The sequence below is a fragment of the Syngnathoides biaculeatus genome, chromosome 2 (genome assembly GCF_019802595.1).
Source record: "Syngnathoides biaculeatus isolate LvHL_M chromosome 2, ASM1980259v1, whole genome shotgun sequence".
NCBI classification, from domain to species: domain Eukaryota; kingdom Metazoa; phylum Chordata; class Actinopteri; order Syngnathiformes; family Syngnathidae; genus Syngnathoides; species Syngnathoides biaculeatus.
The window spans coordinates 22,370,351-22,389,966 of record NC_084641.1 but is presented as its reverse complement, the minus strand read 5'-3'; the positions used below and the strand labels follow the sequence as shown (position 1 = coordinate 22,389,966).

The window sequence follows — 19,616 nt, the reverse complement described above, 5'->3', positions numbered from 1 at the left end:
AAACTAATTACACTCCCAAAAAGTTAAATTATTTTTGTTTGTTTTAACAGCTCACTCTTGGAAGAAGTCTACACTCTTCAAAATGAGTTTTATTTTGGGCAATGCAGTAAACAAATCCACCAGCGTTTCACCTAATACAGCAAATTGTACACTGGGAAAGAACATTGCAGAGTAAAAAAAAAAAAAAAAAAATGAATAGAAAGTATGACTTTAGAACAGGAGCTCGTTTAATTTGACGTACATCAGCACTACACACTGACTCATACATATAGTACGACATTTGATCAGAACATGAAACGAACTCACAAAATCCTATGAAATCCTCACCCCATCATGCAAACCAGGCGACAGTCCCTATCTGCTTTCTTCAAAATCAAGTTTAATCACATTTTATACCTGTTGTGATGCAAAATACTGACATCAGAGCAACCACTTTGTGAACTGATGGAAGTGGCCTTCAGCATTTCCATCCATCTTCTTAGCTGCTTATCCTCACAAGGGTCACAGAAGTGCTGGAGCCTATCCCAGCTATCAATGGGCAGGAGGTAGGAAGTGGTTGCCAGCCAATCGCAGGGCACACGGAGACAAACAGCCGCACTCACAATCACACCTAGGGGCAATTTAGAGAGTCCAATTCATGTTACACGTTTTTGGGATGTGGGAGAAAACCCACGCAGGCACAGGGAGAACATGCAAACTCCACACAGGCGGGGCCGGGATTTTACCCGGGTCCTCAGAACTGTGAGGCCAACGCTTTACAGCTGCTCCGCCGTGCCGCCACCTCCAGCTTTTCCATCCATTCATTTTCTTTGCCGCTTATCCTCACGAGGGTCACAGAAGTGCTGGAGCCTATCCCAGCTGTCAACGGGCAGGAGGCAGGCTATACCCTGAACTGGTTTCCAGCCAATCAGAGCACATTGAGACAACTATTCACGCTCACATTTTCCAAAAATGTACATTTCAGAACATGTGGGAGGAATCTGGAGTACAACGGAAAACCCAGACTAGCACAGGAAGTACATGCAGACACCACACAGGAAGACAAGAACCCTGATTTAACCTCCCAACTTCATTACTGTGAGGCGGACATGTTAGCCACTCATCCGACGTGCAAAAGGGGGGACAATGCAAAAAATGGACGTCCTGTAGGTGGCGGCGATGACGGTGACATCAGTCAATGGACGTCACGGGCACGCGGCGAGAAAAGAAGCTGGATCCTCGAAACAGGAGACCCTAACGACAAGGAATTGAACTTTAAAGGCAACAGAGTCACAGTCTCCACTTTCAAGAACAGAACAGAACACCTTGTGGCTGAGGTAACGCCAGCAGTGCAGCCAGGACGCGAAGATGGGGGAGTGAGGAGGAAGACCTGCAGTCAAACTAACAAAAGACCAGAATTTTTTTTTCAAAAATGCAATCGACAGATCATCCACTTGATCAAACAATGCAAATTAAAGTTCACAACTGCGATAAAACGGGGGGAATATTTGCGTGCTTTTACTTTACGAAGACCGTTTGACTGTTGTTCTCGCTTGGATGAAGATCACATTTTATTTCGACGTCATTCTGATGATTTCATTCACGCAGTACACCAGGTACCGTCATTCCTCGAAAATAATGCGCACATTTTTCCCCAAAATATTTTCAAAAAGTTCATAGAGCGCATTATATTTAGGTATGGATGAAAAATAAAAAATACAATCACGATGTATAGTATACAGGTACAAAGAGTTGTAAAAAAAAAAAAAAAAAAAAAAAGGTATACATATACATTTTGATATGATATTTGATATTTTATGTGCGCCCCCATCCTGAACTCTTTGACCCTCCTCGGGGATCTTGCATTTTACGATCGTTAGCGTAGCACGTTTGTTGTTACTGCATCAAAGATGAGAAACGACTGCCCATGAGTTTGCTTTAACTTAAATTTCGACAAAAAATGTCGACTACAGCGGCTAGTTGTGCAGCTGCTTTTTGAAGAAATGTGTCATCACTCGTGCCGATGATGCCGGCAACCCGGAAGTTGCGCCGCAGTCCAAAACAACGATAGCTCGCCTCAATAGCTTCAAGTGGGTATTAAAACGTGAGCTCAAACTATGAAATAGGATCGTCATGGGGACATTAAAAATAAAAATGGGAGAGGGCACACAATTAAAATGCTCGCTTTTTAAAAAAATGTGCCCATTACGCTTGTTTCTATGTAGTTTGAGCTCACGTTGTTTTGATAGCCGCCTGACAAAAAAGCTGCGCTGCGCAACCCAAACTCTTGGGATTAAAAAAAAAATCTTTCCTCACAAACGCCATGGATGGCACAGAGATGTGATGTTCATGATGCAACGCAGGAGGCACCGGAACCGGACAGAGTTCCACAGCGATGCACCAAAGGTAGCTACGATGGATATTTTTCGGATTGGAGATGAGTCAGATGGTTCTTTTGAAGGCTTTGCCAAGGATGTGTAATTTATTGGATAAACTACACTATGCACAAAACGTTTTATGCACAAAACGTTTTATGCAAAAAAAGGTTTGAGTTCAACAGTGTAAATAGTTGACTAATTTAAGACTGTAATATGTGTTATCAACAGTATTAATAAAATGTTGTGCCATCCTCGAGCATTTATTTTAGTCCGTTGAGGGATTCTGTACTGACAATTGCAGGGACCAGGACAAGCGTGTCCTGTGGCCTGTCCCGAGATTATATTATCCGCACATGCACATTATTACTAATTATTGTAGTACGGACAGTTTTTTGAAAAAAACAATACAAGTACAAACCTGACAAAATATAAATCGAGATAATTTCTAATATTCTGAACATATGGGTAGCGGCAAATTGGAGGTGCGCGTTGTTCATTGGTAGAAGGGTTTTCCAGATATTTTTGATTTTTTTTTTTTTAGGTCAACTTTGGGGGTGCGCATTATACTTCGGGACGCATTATACTCGAGAAATTACGCTAATTGCAAAGTTAACATCCTTTCTCTCGCAACCAGTAGATGAAGTACACCAACGTCTGCCCAAACAACAGGTCCGTATCAGGCGCCTTTGGGCTCGGTGCTGGTCATTTGTGCCACCTCACATTTTTATTTTTGAAGTCATAAGTCACATTAATGGTAAATTTCCAAAAATGTTATGTTGGTCGCATTTATTCGTATATCACGAGGTTACATCGTTTACTTGCACGTTGTTGCCATGAATGACGTTCTACACGTGCAATGTAAACGACCTGCGTCATGTGTTCTTTCTGTGCAAACGCAGCCGCACGGGGTGTGCGACACTTTTTTTTTTTTTTTTTTCAGAAAGAAATAAAATAGCCCCGACTCACCCACAGTTGTTGACCGCCATGACGTCAGCCACCAGCATGAACGGGTAAGTTAAGATGCTCACTGCAAACTAGAGAGCACAGCGACTGACTGTGAGGCACGGGGGGGGAAACACGCCGGGCCATGCGTACCATAACAACGTTGAACTTACGCCCATCACAAACTTTGTGTAACTCCTCACCGCCGAGGCTTGGCTGAACTGTAGGAGCAAAACAAAAACACAGCCAGTGCTTTGCATGAACAATGTATTCAACAGGTCATGTATTATGTACTCTATTTTGACAATGTGATGTTAAATCCTCTCATTTAATAGTGTTTTGAGAAGATTTTTGTTGACAATTAGGAATTATCAGGGGTGCTGGCATTTTCGCGAGTCACATGACGTGTACTGTGCCCTTCCAAATGCTGGATTACATGGGACAGACACCATTATGCCCAGCGCTGATTTCTGGGATTTATCTGATGAAGAAATAGTCGTATCGGTGGATCGGGAAGACGGAGGAATACTTCCATACAGATTTGAACCAGTGGCTGTAATTAACGTTGAATATTCGGATGGTTCTCCGGGCGGAATGACGCGGAGTCTGACGAGCGAGCTCCGGCGGCAGGGCGCGAGCTGAGCTTTCAGGGCGGCGGAGGCCTTTAGCCTAGCTTCAGCGTCCGGGGCTAACGGCCTCCACCGCCCGGAACCTCGGCTCACGGCCGCCACCAGAGCTCGCTTGTCAGACTCCGCGTCATTCCCCTCCGAAGAACCATCCGCGGCTGCCTTACAGCCACAGGTTCAAATCTGTATGAAAGTATTCCTCCGTCCTCCCGATCAACCGATACTGCTATTTCTTCATCAGATGAGGATAAATCCGAGAAATCGACGCTGGGCATAACGGTGTCCCATGTAATCCAGCGTTTGGAACGGCACGGTAGATGTCACATAAGCCCATGTAGATCATGTGACTCTCGAAAATGCCAGTGCCCCTGATAATTCGTAATTGTGGATAAAAATCTTCTCAAAACACGATTAAATGAGAGAGGATTTAACATCACATTGTCAAAATGGGATACATATTACATGACTTATTGGATACACTGTTCATGCAAGCACTGGATTTCCCCTGTAAATATGTAATGGGGAGGACATTATACTGGCTTTTTTCTTGTGGTGTGGATGGGTGATAGACTCTCTTACAGAACATGTTTACTACAGAAACTCTGAAAGGACCTTTGGAAACATTTAGAGGCTACAGCGTATACTGCATGCATCACAAGAGTGGTATACTGTAAAACCAATTGCAGTCAAGTAAAACATGCCACCCTCCGGCCATTAATGTTATAAAACAGCAACATGCAGCATCCCACGTGCTCCTGTTCCTAAAACTCTTAGACACACACTACAAGCATTTGGGGAGCTCTGACAAACACTGCAGACACATATTTTGGGAGAAAAAAAAAAATACCATAATTCCCGGCCTACAGAGCGCACCTGGTTATAAGACTCACCCAGTACATTTGTAAAGGAAATACAATTTGGTATATACATACGCTGCAGCCATGTAAAAGTTGCAAGTGCCTACATTGAAACACGAGATATTTACAATGGCGGTACACAGAGTTTAACACTAGTGCGGCGGTAACGCTAACACTGGCGCGGCGCTGACAGGGCCGGTTAAAAAAATAAATAAAACTTAGCGGTAAAAATCAATGAGACATGCCAATAACACAGCAGCAACACGCTAGCACAGTGCTAACGCTAAGCTAGCATGGCGTTAATCCTTGCGTGGCGCTGACAAGGCCGGTTAAAAAAAAAAAAAAAAAAAACTTACCGGTAAAAATAACTGAGACACGCCAATAACACAGCAGCAACATGCTACCACAGTGCTAACACTAGCGCAGCACTAACATGGCCGGTAAAAGTCACTTCCTCGGCACATATATTCCACCGGTCTCACTGTTACCTTTTCCGCTCGAGTGGCCTCTTGCGGCCGTGATTAAAAAAAAATGCACAAATTAGCCGCATAAGCCGCAGGGTTGAAAGCGTGCGAAAAAAGTCGCGGCTTGTAGGCCGGAAATTACGGTAATAAAAAATGCAGGGGAGCACCATTCTGGTTGACTTTGTCCCATGAACTTGCATTGTTCAAATATCCCCTCCACCCCCCCAACCAAAGCCAATCCTGAATAACTGCTGTTGGTGAACGTGAAGAGAATGAACTTACACTGTCGTCTACAGCGTAGGTGTTAATAAAGTGAGCCAGTAGATTGCAAGACCACAAGAAGAGGACTTCGCCGAGCATGTGAGGCATTAAACCACTGCGGACACAACCACCCCAACAACGGTCAGTTCACACACGGCGCTCGCTAGCTCGACGTGAAAACTAATTAGGATGCCTCACGCGTAGAATCCGGCGACTCCTTCTTCTTTAAAAATCCTGCTGATACTACTGAAAATCCCACTGTGAACACAACAGCAAATCCACATGAATCCTCGCAAAATGGCTTCCAATCGAGCGCCAAAAACAGCTCCCGATGTGTCAGCGCAGCCCAATTTGATTAAACGTTTCGACACGGCTGAAGTGGATCAAACGCGACGCCGGCGCGACTTTCATGCTTGATTCTACGAGGCAGCTGTGCAAAATGAAAATTCCGGAAGTTTGATGTGATACACAACGTGCGAGGTCCTACCTGTACTTGACCTCTCTGCCAACAAACTGGGCCATGCAACGCACTGACATAACTGGCAGAGGAAAAGAGAGTTTGCGATCAACATCGTCATAAAGACAAACACGACGTGCATCGCCAGGACTGAAAATATCATATACAGTGAAGAAAATAAGTATTTGAACACCCTGTTATATTGCAAGTTCTCCCACTTAGAAATCATGGAGGGGTCTGAAATTTTCATCGTAGGTGCATGTCCACTGTGAGAGAGATCATCGAAAAAGAGAAATCCAGAATGATTTTTTTGAATGATTTGTGTGATACACCTGCAAATAAGTATTTGAACACCTGAGAAAAACAATGTTAATATTTGGTACAGTAGCCTTTGTTTGCAATTACAGAGGTCAAAGGTTTCCTGTAGTTGTTCACCAGGTTTGCACACACTGCAGGAGGGAACATGACAATGACCCGAAGCACACAACCAGAAAAACCAAAGAGTGGCTCCGTAAGAAGCATATCAATGTTCTGGCGTGGCCTAGCCTGTCTCCAGACATAAAACCCAATAGAAAATATTTGGAGGGAGCTGAAAGTCAGTGTTTTTCAGCGACAGCCCAGAAACCTGACTGATCTAGAGAAGATCTGTGTGGAGGAGTGGGCCAAAATCCCTCCTGCAGTCAAATAACCCTTACCACAATAAGTACCAAATATTAACATTGATTTTCTCAGGTGTTCAAATACTTATTTGCAGCTGTATCACACAAATAAATGGTAAAAAAAAAAAATCTTACACATTGTGATTTCTGCATTTTTCTTTTTAGATGATCTCTCTCACAGTGGACATGCACCTACGATGAAAATTTCAGACCCCTCCATGATTTCTAAGTGGGAGAACTTGCAATATAGCAGGGTGTTCAAATACTTATTTTCTTCAGTTGTATACACAGCACGATACTGCATAAAAGTATGCGTCAAAGCGCTGTCGTTGCTGGAATGTCGCAGCAACACGGCGCCGCTCACATTCCCGTCGGGGCTGTTTTTTTGTTTTTTTTATAGTCGACTTGAAATTGTTCACATCTTGGAGCCTTTAAACTCTCGCTCCAGCATGAGAACTCGCCAGGCGCACATTTGCATCTTACCGTGAAAAGGATGCGTGGCTATTTTGGACAGGCACTGGATGACCATCTCGTGAGAGGTCTACACGGGAGAAACGGCGTAAAAAGTGCACTTTCAAAACAAAGGTTCGAAAAAAAAAAAAAAAAAAAAACACGTATGAGCAAAGATCCAATTTCTGGATAAAAGGTCACAATGCAAACACTTTATTTACACAGAATCTGATCGTAAAATGATGGTCTCTACATTTCATATTTTCCTTTTCATCCTTTTGAGAAAAGGGATTAATGACTGTACCTCTTTCACGACTCTCCTCAGAGGCGTTTGCTCGTCGTCGTCCTTCTTGGGTACGGTCTGCCCCCGCCGAGGAACGACAGCGTGAAGAAAATGTGATCTCTGAATTGCACGATCCGCTCTTTCTCTGACAAAAGAGGGGATCCGGGTTCTTGTTTACCTTTTTAGCTCTGGTCCTGATCACGGTGGAGATGGCGATGGATGCGATCCGGGGTGACAGGCCGCGGAACAGCCCCCTCTTCCCGTCCACCTTGACGATGTGCTGCGCTGCGAGAACGCACGCGGCGCGCAATCATTGAGCGGCGCCGTCAACTTGCCGAGACCGAGACGACGGTGGCGAAGCCCGCTCACCGTAAGAGAAGAAGCCGGGCAGGTATAACACTCGCCTTCCAAACATTGTTGTGCCTACGGTCGGCGGGAGAGGTTCGTGTCCCACCTGAAGGAAAATGCCAGAAAATACCCGATGAGAAGTGCGAGTGCAAATCTTACACTTTATCTTGCTCCTGCGCTTGTGTAATTTTTTTACATTATAGAAACAGCCTTCCATGCAGCAATAAAAAATGCGCTCAACAACATCCCTAAGATCGTACACCGCAAATAATTTAAACCAGGGGTTCCCAGACTTTTTTACCCCAAGATCTACTTTTCAAAAAGCCTGCCTGTCGCGAGCTTCCGACGATGGGGGGGATGATGATGATGATGCTGCTCCCAAACCGTTTTAAGCTTAATGTTATGTTGCCTCCCATATTTAAAATAAAGTATGAGCTTTTTGTGATGGCGGCCCCGTGGATCAGTGGTTAGAACATTGCTCTGGTAAATCAGGGGTTGTGGGTTCGTATCCCACTGGGGTCTCCACTCCCTGAGAAAGGGTTGCGTCATGAAGGGCATCCGGCGTAAAAACTGTGCCAAACAAATATGTGCGTTCATCTCAGATGACACACTGTGGCGACCCCTAACGGGACAAGCCGAAAGAAACTTACTTATGAGCTTTTTGTGCACTGTATTGTCTGTGCTTTCCTCCTGGATCAGGCTGTGCCAAGGTTTAATTTTCAAAAATTTGAAAATGACACACCATCTCATCCTGCACTTTCTACTTTGGGTTCAGATCAGACCTTTCCCGCTCGGAAAAGAAAAAAATCTCGTCCAGTTTAACCACTTTTTCTTCGATTATTCACATACTCTGACAGTCATTTCATCTTAAAACTTAAAACTTTCTCCATTAATATCGAAAGTAAACGTAAGCAGCATGTCTAGCTCGTCTTTTCTCTACGTTGCCCAGATTGTGTTGCAAACTAAAGCAGCAGCGGCGGTGGACGCTGTCATTATAAAACACATTGATGGGATGCGTAAATACTGTAACATTTGTAATTCTGAGTGTACGTCTTTAAGAGTGGGGGAGGGTGTAAGGCAAACTCGGAAAAAAGAGGGTGTGACGGAGCAGCGGTCGTTGTTACAGAAAGTTCCATGTGCTGCCTAAAAGAAACCAGTGGCTTCTTCTTTTCATTTTTTACAGTACGTATGTGAATTGTGCCATTGGATGTAACAACCAGTCATCCCTCACTCATTGAATCACATTGCAAAATGCCAAAATCTGAACCGCTGTATGTTATGCTTTCAATTTGCAGTGGATTGTTTTTGCGCGCAATGTAGAATATTTGCAAAGAGACTACATCAGCGGTGCACAATCGCGCACATGCGCAGTTTAGAGGGAACATTAGCTGACGTCTTTTTTTTTTATTATTATTGGCATGCCGTCCTCCGATCGACCAAGGCTGCCTGACGCATTGAACACCCCTGATTTAAACGATTGATGGTTGTATCGGAAGTTGGACATTTTTTATTTTGCACTGCAATATATGTATCACAATATTACACAATGCAGCCACGGACTCATTATCTTACATACGAGCCACATTTTTTAGCCTGATGCCGTTTCTGATATTCACTTACTCATTAATTTAAAAAAAAAAGGTGACTAAATTTGACTAAAAACCCTTGCCACAATAAATATAGACATTACACTTACAAAATTTGACACTTTTAAAACATTTATCACTTAGTATTTAACTTTAAGAGAAAAATCGGCAAAAGCTATATAATGAGATTTTTGAAAAGTTTTCATTCAGCACGGTTTGCATGTTCAAAGGAGTAGAAGCAAGTCTATATTGAAAAAAAAAACATTTTGAAAATTGATAGTAGGTCACACATTTTGTGATGAATTCAAAGTGGCTCGCACGGCGTCCATCGGCTAAAGTTAGCCGTCGCCATATCTGCGCTTACCTGGATGAGCAGCTTGACGTAAAGCAGCGGATGCGTGGCGGCCGTCATCCCGGCACCCAGCAGCAGGACGGCGGCGTCCATATCAGCGCCTGGCGGTGCTGGTACCGGTGCCTGCTCCATATCACTGACTGCGCCGTGGAAAGGTTCCCTCGCCAAAGGTTTTTTTTTTTTGATACTACGGAAGTGACGACAGTGGACGGAAGCGCTCACTCACTGTGGAAATCACTTCCGTTTTGACGTTGGAAATTATTTCAACCATGTTATTTTGCACCCCCACTTATTATTATTATTTATTATAGTTGTAGTAGTAGCATTAAGTAGCGCGTGGAAGTATTGTTGTTGCTGCTAATATTGTTATTATTTCTAAAAGTAGTAGTAGTAGTAGTGTTCTTGTTACTACATTATTATAATCCATTCATTTTCTGAGCCGCTTATCCTCACAAGGGTCGTGCAGTAGCCTTCCCCAGTTAACTTCGGGCAGGAGGCAGGCTACACCCTGAACTAGTTACCAGCAATCGCAGAGCAAACAGACAACCATACATACCCGCAATTATTATTAGTAGTGGAAGTAGTAGTAGTTAATATTATGATTATTATTATGTCAGTGTTGTTGTTGTGAATGCTCATTGTACCATTCTCATTCTATTCTACTCTATACTACACCCAACTACGACACTACAATACTTATTTCCTGTGAAATAATCCAATGTATAAGTAAATACAAACATCTGTTTTTCTCATGTAACTCTTCTTTCTCTATTCCTAAATTATTTTTAAACCAGTCCAACTTTTCAGAACCATTCTCATTCCCCTAATTCTCGAATTGTCACAATAAAAGTACAAAAAAGGTACATTTTCATTGATTAATTACTAATACACCAAAACGTTCTGCCCAATCAGGACACATACAAAATTATTAAACACATTCTATCCCATGAAAAAAAAAATAGCTGAATACATGTTCATGCATATGTAAATGGGAGCTAAACTGGGTACATCTAAATATCCCCGAAGAGTACAGATGATGGATGATGATGCATGGATGCATGCCTCGTTATGATAAAAAAAAAAAATAAATAAGAACTCTGATTCATTCTGGAATTGAACCATTCATCCCCCAGACAGTGGAAATGTCACAACACTTTCATTAACACTTCATTGTTCGTGCACATCAGCAAATTATTCATTGCAAATAAAATACATCCACCGGGCTCCCTCCATACACGTCACACGATCGTGATGAGCCAGACGGGAAAGTTCCGATCGAAGCGCTCTCGACACCAGCACACGCAGACGCACTCCAGCCACAAACTGAAGGGCAGTTGAGCCAAAGTTTTATTTTTTGTATTACGACACACTTGACAAATACACAAAAAGGTCCGGAAGAGAGCGAGAGAACTGTCAAGGAAATTGGATTGTGGACCATCATTAAAAATATTTCACGAAATATGGCATTTACTATTTAAAGGGCCGCTGACACCTAAAACATAATTTTTAGTATGTTGATCACCCCAAAAAATCAGCTGGAATGGACCCATCTGTTTATTTACAGAATGTTGCCATATATGGATTTTTCATCTCCCCCCATGAAAATTCTCTCGAGGCATTTGTGTTGGAGAAGAACCAGGAAGTGACGTTCTTTTGCAGACGCCTAGAGTGGCGGGTTCGAGTGTTTATACCTGTTGTACTTACGAGAAATTAGCTGTTTTTTGTTTTTCCTGCGTGTTAGCCAAAATGCTGGCTCGTTGCATTGCTGGATTTTGCTCAAACACTCGGGAGGATCGATTCACTCTTCACACATTTCCAAAAAAACACAGTTCGTTGTGAAAAATTGATTGGTGCAAAGGCTTTTTTGGGTTGCAAATGACAGGTCGGTCTGTATGGAGATGTTCAAAAAAAATAATATGGGGGGGGGGGGACTAATTTGTCTCACAACTTTTTAACATATTTTAAGAGATAATTTAGAATAAATCCCCTTGGTCAACCAGCAAAATATAACAGAGTACTTGTATTGCGTTATTGGCAATTTAATCACACAAAGACAAATCAATAACAAAATAGAAGTACAAAGACAGTTTAGTAGCATGTAACACGAGCTAGCTAGCTTTAATCACACAAAGACAAATCAATAACAAAATAGAAGTACAAAGACAGTTTAGTAGCATGTAACACGAGCTAGCTAGCAAAACGACGTATAGTCACCAAACTTCAGAAAATTGTTATTTCCAGCAAATGTTCCAGGAAGCCAGTGTAGCTGACCCGGAGGTTGAATAATTCCTTGCAAGTTTAAAATGTTATTACTATACTATATTACTATTACCATTATTTGGGTCAGTCAATTCAAATGCACGGTGACGCAGCTGTAAAGCCTTGGCTTCACAGTTTCCGAGGACTGGGGTTCAAAACCCGACCCCGCCTGTCTGGAGTTTGCATCTTCTCCCCGTGCCTGCGTGGATTTCCTCCGGGCACTCCGGTTTCCTCCCAAATCCCCAAAACATGCAACGTTAATTGGACACTCTAAATTGCCCCTAGGTGTGATTGTGAGTGCAGCTGTTTGTCTCTATGTGGCCTGCAATTGGCTGGCGACCAGTTCAGGGTGTACCCCGCTTCCTGCCCGTTGACAGCTGGGTTAGGGTCCAGCATGACTCAAAAAAAAATGGGTAGATAAAAAGAAGTCAGCTCAGTGCAGGTGAGAGACTGTAAAAAAAAAAAAAAATGGAAAAGACATGCATGATAATGACTTTGCCTGCGATTGGGTGGTGCCCAGTTCAGGGTGTACCTCGCCTCTCGCTCAGAATCAGCTGGAATAGGTGTCAGCGTGCCATGCAATATTTTGGATTGTCCATCAAATGGTCTTTTGTAATGTCTAAAAAGTTTGATCATTTAATTCAAGGAGGGTGTTTTCCAAAATGAGGTCATGGGCTGAGCCCACCCACAGTACTCGACCTCAACTCAATCCTGTAGGAGGGTGTACATACTTTTGCAATCACATTGTCGCCATCATCTATTTTTACTTCCCCTCTCGATATTTTTTATTTAAGTTATACTGAGAAGAAAACGTCTTGGTGTATCACCAACAGTCACCTTGGAAACGGTGGTCCCAGCTCTTTTCAGGTCATTGACCAAGGCCTGTCGTGTAGTCCTGGGCTGATTCCTCACCTTTCTAAGGATCTTTGAGACCCCACGATGTGATATCTTGCATGGGGCTCCACTCCGATTGAGATTGACCGTCATGTTTGGCTTTTTTCCGTTTTCTACTGATTGCCCCAACAGTGGACTTTTTTTTTCACCAAGCTGCTTGGCAATTTCTCCGTAGCCCTTTCCATCCCTGTGGAGTTGTACAATTTTATTTCTGGTGTCTTTGAACAGCTCTTTGGTCTTGACCATGTTCCAAGTTTGAGTCTTGCTGATTGTATGGGTGGACAGATGTCTCCATGCAGCTAGCGACCTCACACAGGAGCATCTGATTCAGGATCATACATGTAGTGGAGGTGGACTTTTAAAGGCGGACTAACAGGTTTTTCAGGGTCAGAATTCTCCCTGAGAGAGAGGTGTTCAAATACTTATTTGCAGTTGTATCACACAAATAAATCATTAAAAAAATCATACATTGTGATTTCTGGATTTTTCTCTTGAAATTATCTCGCTCACAGTGGACATGCACCTACGATGAAAATTTCAGACCCCTCCATGATTTCTATGTGGGAGAACTTGCAATATAGCAGGGTGTTCAAATACTTATTTTCTTCACTGTAGGTGACATCTGAGGTGGACGACATTTTTGCAATGATTTATCTTGGTCTCATTTTTCTTATACCACCAAAACATTGCTGTGAAGACTTTTTATATCCATTTTAAAGACCGACAATATTGCCTTTGGCCATTTTGTTGAAGACTCGCTAATTCATATGAAATGAGAGAATTTTTTTCATCATCTCACATGCATGAAATGTTTTCTGGTATGTGATGATGTGTGTCGTTTTGCGTCACATCTTAACACAGACTCGCGTCTGTCTCAAGGACGCGGACGGGGATCAAGGAACCATCCAAATGTTGGCGTTGCTGATATCACTTTGTTATTCAAATCTTATTTGTCCACATTGTTCAGCGCCGAATAGATCACGTTGAAATTTGTTCCCGTAATCAGGTTTCTCTCAATCACGAGCTCGGAAGTTTGGTTTCATCATCTGAGCGGCAATCATCTCGCCGAGCCCTTCATGCTTTTCTTGCGCTGATTACGTTCTTATCAGACCTTTTTAAAAGGTCCCTCTCATGTCCGGCGAGAGCGGCTGATGAGGCCCCCCCCCCCCCCCCGCTTCTGGCCCCGTCCAATCAGCAGTGCCCCGCGCTGGAGGACGTCTGCTCGTCAAGGTCTCCTCGTCGCGCGGGAGTCAAAAACATGTTAAGCGGAGAGACAACACCCATCAGAACCGGATAATCCGGAATTCAGAAACAAACCCGGTCCAGCCGTGGGATTCCAAATGCTTTATTTGTGGTTCGTGGAACCATCGACGTTCAGATAATCCTTTTGCTGCCTAAACCAAACAGAGATCGTCACTCACTGGTGATTTTATGTCTTGGTCTTAGATGTCAACAAGTCCTGTGAGGGTTTTTATGATCCTGATACCAGGGTGGGTATCTAAAAAGGTTGAGGATCCGTGATTTAAACGGAGACAGGGCAATCACTACAAAAGCTGTTCCACTTGTCCAAATTCAACACTTGGTTGGTCTGACGTGCCGGACCGGAATGTCTAAGTATCGAGAAGACCCATTTGAAGCCAACACGCGCAATTCATCTCTCGTGATCCCTCAAGCCGAAAGAAAAGGCAGAAGCCGAACCGGGGGACTCTTAAAGAGCTCCACAGATTAGCCACGTCCTAAATCAAAAGGACTCACCAACTCTGCAGGCGCATCTAAAATATTGTTTGATTTGCGGGGGGGGGGGGGGTGAAGATTACTGCATGATGGATTATGGGAAGGATTTATATTCACTTGTTGATCTGCACACACAAAGGCTCCGTTGTTTGAATGCGTGACATGTACAGTACAAGTGTTTTATGTTATATTTACAATATATGTTATATATTATATTGTGTCTTCTTTCACACATACACAAACATCTTGTTTCACGAATGGTAAAATGTTATTCATTTCTGGAATTGAAGGTTATCAAACTACGGCTTTCTTTAATGCGTTCACGTTATCACGAGTCCGATTATATTCCCTGCTTTAATTTACAATTTTCTTCCAAAGGTTTCTGCCGTGTTCTCATCTTGAGGTCTATTCTGGGACTCTGTATGGAAGGTTCCATTGGGAAGTCGAATTTCAGATTCAGGAGGGGCGGCGTGGTTTTCATGCTAGACGTGGAACAGAGACCAGCTCCTCGGCCTCAGCAGGGTCCTTGGGGGTGTATGGGAGTTCCTCCAACAAGTCTACGTGGGTTTTGTGGACTAGGAGATGGCGTTCAATCATGTCCATCAAGGGTTCCTGTGGAGCGTGCTCTGCAAGTATGAGGTACCGGACGCCCTGATTGGTGCTGTTCGGTTCCTGCACAACCAATGTCGGAGTTTGTTCCGCATTGCCAGGTGTTAAGTTGAAAACATTCCCAGTGAGAGGTGGACTCTGCCAGGGCTGCCTTTTGTTACCGATCGTTGGAGGGATTCTGGTTTTGGTCTCTGCTTTTTGCAGATGATGTGGTTCTGATGGCTTCATCGAGACGTGATCGTCAACTCTTGCTGGAGTGGTTCGCGCCACGCAGGCACGAAACGGCTGCGATGAGAATCAGCACCTCCAAATTTGAACCAGTGGTCCTCAATCGGGAAACGGTGAAGTGCCCGCTTAACGTTGGGAATGCGGGATCGAGATCCTGCCACAAGTGTAGGAGTTCAAATATCTTTGGATCTTGTTCACGAGTAAGTGAATTACAGAGTGGGAGATCCACTGGCAGGAGGAAGCTCTCAATTTACCGCTCGGTTGGGGTTCCGACCGTTATCGAGGGTCACCAGCTGTAGATCGTGGCTGAAAGAAGGAGATTGCAGATCGAAGGAGCTGAAATGAATTTGCTCTGCAGGGTGTCAAGTCTCTCCTTTAGAGATCTGCTGAGAAACTTAGTCACCCGGGAGGGGCTCAGGGTTCTGGTTAGGCTACCCCCTTGGCGGCTCCCACCGGGAGGAGGCCCCGAGGATGGCAAAGGACATGCTGGAAAGAAAACAACTCGACTGACCTGGCCTGGGAAGGCCTCAGGATTCCACTGGAAGAGGCGGACGAAGTGTCTGGCGAGAGGGACGTCTGCACTTTTCGACGTTCATGTAAATTCTACGGTAATTTACCAGATACCATACAGTAAACAATTACCATTTCAAATGCATCATGGGAAATTGTTTGACATCACACAGATTGTAACTGCATTCTGCCATCAAATATTGAACTGTTGCCACAATAAAGACATTCATCCTGAATCTTCATGACCGATCAAGATGTGGCATGACTATGTATGTTTACGTTACCTGTAGTTCGTTGAATGTGTGTCTTCTTTAACTCTTGTGTAACACTTATGGTGCGCAATGTTTTCATAAAACCCTGACTGTGGGTTTGTGTGCAGTCGAGAAAGCCAGGTCAGTTCTGGTGTTGGCTAAGTGAAGCTTTGCTAACCTTTAGCTAGTCACTAGCTAGCTGCATTAGATACAAACGTGGACTTCCTTGTTATTATCCTATTTGGTCCTCTTCTTCTGCTTGCCAAAAGAGCGCCCCTTGGTCTTGTGTGACTCATCAGCACCACAGTGAATATAATTTGGAAAAAAAATATACGTGCATTAAGGAGTTTAGTGTATGACGTCAACCAAAATCCCATGATCCGGTGGAATCAATATTTACTCAATCTATCATCATCATCATCATCATCATCACTTTACAGTATTTTAATGCATGTTATGTGGTAAACAGCTGTAGAATTTATAAGTGATCAGTTCTTGTTCCCAGCATGCACTGTAATATTCACGGCTCCGCAGTCGTTAAGCATTTCGGTTTGAATAAGACACCCAAGGGAAATGCAAGAAAATACAATAATACAGGGAAGATAATGATCGTATAAATCTATTGTGTAGAAATACTGAACATTAACAATGCGGCACAGTTGCGGAAAGGCGTTGTTGTAATTTTATACACGTGGTTTTGGTACCGATTTCCTTTAGGCAGCTCTTTGCAGAGGACAGGAGCCAATTTATTGCTTTACCCTATGAAATGTATGAAATTGCGGGACAGACTGATAAGTAGTCTGCAACATTTGATACGTGCTTGTTATTTTAACTCCTTCTGACACTTCCCAAAAACGATTAAGTGTGGGCAGCCCCTTTTTGTCCTCTTTTCATCCGTTGGGATGATAGCAGGAGTTCTCCACAAGGGAGCAGCCTGGAACTGCAGATTGGATCCATGTCAAGCCACGCACAACTTCGCAACTAATTCCAGTCAGGTCAAATCAGCGATTAACTATGTTGAATTGTTTATCATTTTATGTGTTGTGATAATAATAATCATAATCATCATCATAATAATCATAATAATGGCGGCACGGTGGAGCAGCTGGTAAAGTATTAGCCTCAGAGTTCTGAGGACCCGGGTTCAATCCTGGACCCGCCTGTGTGGAGTTTGCATGTTCTCCCCGTGCGTGGGTTTCCTCCCACATCCCCAAAACATGCAACATTAGTTGGACATTCTAAAATTGCCCATAGGTGTGATTGTGCGTGCGGCTCTTTGTCTCTATGAACCCTGCGATTGGCTGGCAACCAGTTCAGGGTGTACCCCGCATCCTGCCCGTTGACAGCTCGGATAGGCTCCAGCACTCCCCGCGACCCTCGTGAGGATAAGTGGTGAAGAAAATGGATGCATGGATGGAGAACAACAACATGTAACTGTTCACATGCAACCGCTATTCAACAAGAATATTTATCGGGCACACGATCAACGATAAATAAATAAAAACTGAACGTCATTGAATTGCCAAAATTTGTTCAGCAAATAGTGAAGCGTCTCCCACAAAGGGACAAAAAATCTGTCTACAGTTTATAAATTAATCTCACTGAGTAAATCAATGCACTTAACAATCATTAAATGAGAGGAAGACGCGTACTGGATACAGATTTGTAACAATATGTCTGGAATGATAAAGAAACTCAAATTTACAGTTTATAGAAAATATGTGGTGCTCAATTTCACACACTTTACTCAATACATTATGCATTAAACGGGCTTCTCTCCTTATGTGTGCACGCAATGGACGAGAAAATACCCCCGACTCCTAATTTCATCACTGGATGGTCCTGATGGAGGGCATCGGCGGTGGTAGCAGGCGCCCCCCCCCCCCCCCACTTGGTGCTCCGATCCAGCTACTAGTTGGGGAGGGTGGATCGCCTTCTCACTGCTCGGGCCTGCTTCCTCCTCTTTTCTCCATTCTCCTGCGAGCTTTGGGTCCTGCAGCAGGGTTTTAGTCCCTGGCTGGTGTGGAGGGGGGCGGAATCCACCTCCCACACTTGGGGGTTGGTAGCGGGTGCTGGCTGGAATGTGGGCAGATTCCCAGGGTCTGTACTGCGGGGGGTGGAGCCGATGGATCACCCTGGGGTCCATCGGTGTAGGAGACCGCTCTCGGGCGGACTCCTGGGCCCCACCTCACCTCTTGATTGATGGGGTGGAGTCCTCGGACCTCCAGGGTTGCGGGCAGGCTCAGCAATGATGTCAGTCATTGTGTGTCACTACACTTGAGGGTGTCCACAGGCTCGCACCCCTGGGACTTTTTCGCTGGGTGTGGGGCCGTTCATATAATTGCAACAAACAACTCAATATATCATAGTTTATAATGCACATAGCCACTTCCACCGCATGTCAATTGTACGGGGGGCTCATGACCCTTGTCCTGCATGCTTCCTTCCGTCCTGTCCTATTTTGTCCTGTCCCTTCCTCGCAGGGTGTAGCACGACAGCCCCGTACAAAAGTCATAACTATTGTGTAATAGTTGTAGATATATGGAATGATTTACTTTCCTCATCTTGTTTACAGTTACTTCTTTGTGTTTTGTTGCCTTCTTTTCTCACTCAACTCTAATACCTTTGTCCTGTTTGACTCTGATTCTCAATAAACATCCATTATGATACTAAAATTTTTTTTAAAAAAAAAAGCACAGCGGCAGTTGAAGATGTTAAAAGGTAAAACTGTTCAGACATAAAAGAAGTTTTGATTGTCCGTTATTGTTGGATTTTGTCTTTTTTTTTTTTTTTTTTTGGTTTGTTTTTTGTGGAGCACCAGTTTGGAAAACAGGTAGATGGGTAACAATTGTAAAAAAAAAAAAATCCAACCGGCAGGGGGCAGCACTGCTCGGTTTTTGTTTTCACTTTGCCAACAGCCGCCATATTGACTGATGATGATGTTCCTTGTCTTGAGTGCTGTCCTATGCACACAGCAGTCCAAATTTCTCATCACACAGCTTTGTTTTTCATTCATAAGGTACTCATGCTGCATGTTGTTGTTGTGTTCGTCTGATGTTTTTCTTGATTTTGTAAGCATTTGTACATGTGACAAATATATTTAAAAATATATATACAGTATTTATGTAAGCAGCACGCAAGTTGGAAAAGAGGCCCTGTAGCTCAGTGGTTAGAGCACTGGTTTGATAAACCAGGGGTTGTGGGTTCGTATCCCACTGGGGCCTCCACTCCCTGAGAAGGGTTGCGTCAGGAAGGGCATCCGGCGTAAAAATTGTGCCAAACATATGTGCGTTCATCTGAGATGACACGCTGTGGCGACCCCGAAAGGGACAAGCCGAAAGAAACTTATGTAAGCAGCACGGTGGATCAGCTGGAAAGTGTTGGCCTCACAGTTCTGAGGTCCCGGGTTAAATCCTGGCCCCGCCTGTGTGGCGTTTGCGTGTTCTTCCCGTGCCTGCGTGGGTTTCCTCCGGGCACTCCGGTTTCCTC

The 19,616-nt window shown here is 43.8% G+C and overlaps 1 protein-coding gene and 1 non-coding gene across 2 annotated transcripts; one reads left to right on the top strand and one right to left on the bottom strand.

Annotated features, from left to right (window-relative positions):
* Nucleotides 1-55: 55 nt before the first annotated feature.
* LOC133512025 (mitochondrial carrier homolog 1-like) lies at nucleotides 56-9,819 on the bottom strand. The gene is made up of 12 exons (XM_061841227.1): nucleotides 9,655-9,819; nucleotides 7,726-7,810; nucleotides 7,535-7,641; nucleotides 7,378-7,434; nucleotides 7,107-7,164; nucleotides 5,995-6,046; nucleotides 5,706-5,765; nucleotides 5,529-5,622; nucleotides 3,473-3,520; nucleotides 3,324-3,391; nucleotides 1,305-1,380; nucleotides 56-1,233 (listed from the first exon to the last, which is right to left on the bottom strand). The coding sequence occupies exons 1-12, from the start codon at nucleotides 9,772-9,774 to the stop codon at nucleotides 1,171-1,173; spliced, it is 888 nt and encodes a 295-aa protein (XP_061697211.1). The 5' UTR covers nucleotides 9,775-9,819; the 3' UTR covers nucleotides 56-1,170.
* A 9,459-nt stretch (nucleotides 9,820-19,278) lies between these two features.
* Nucleotides 19,279-19,351, top strand: trnai-gau (transfer RNA isoleucine (anticodon GAU)). The gene has a single exon. It is a non-coding gene; the product is annotated as a tRNA-Ile (tRNA).
* The last annotated feature ends 265 nt before the right edge of the window (nucleotides 19,352-19,616 follow it).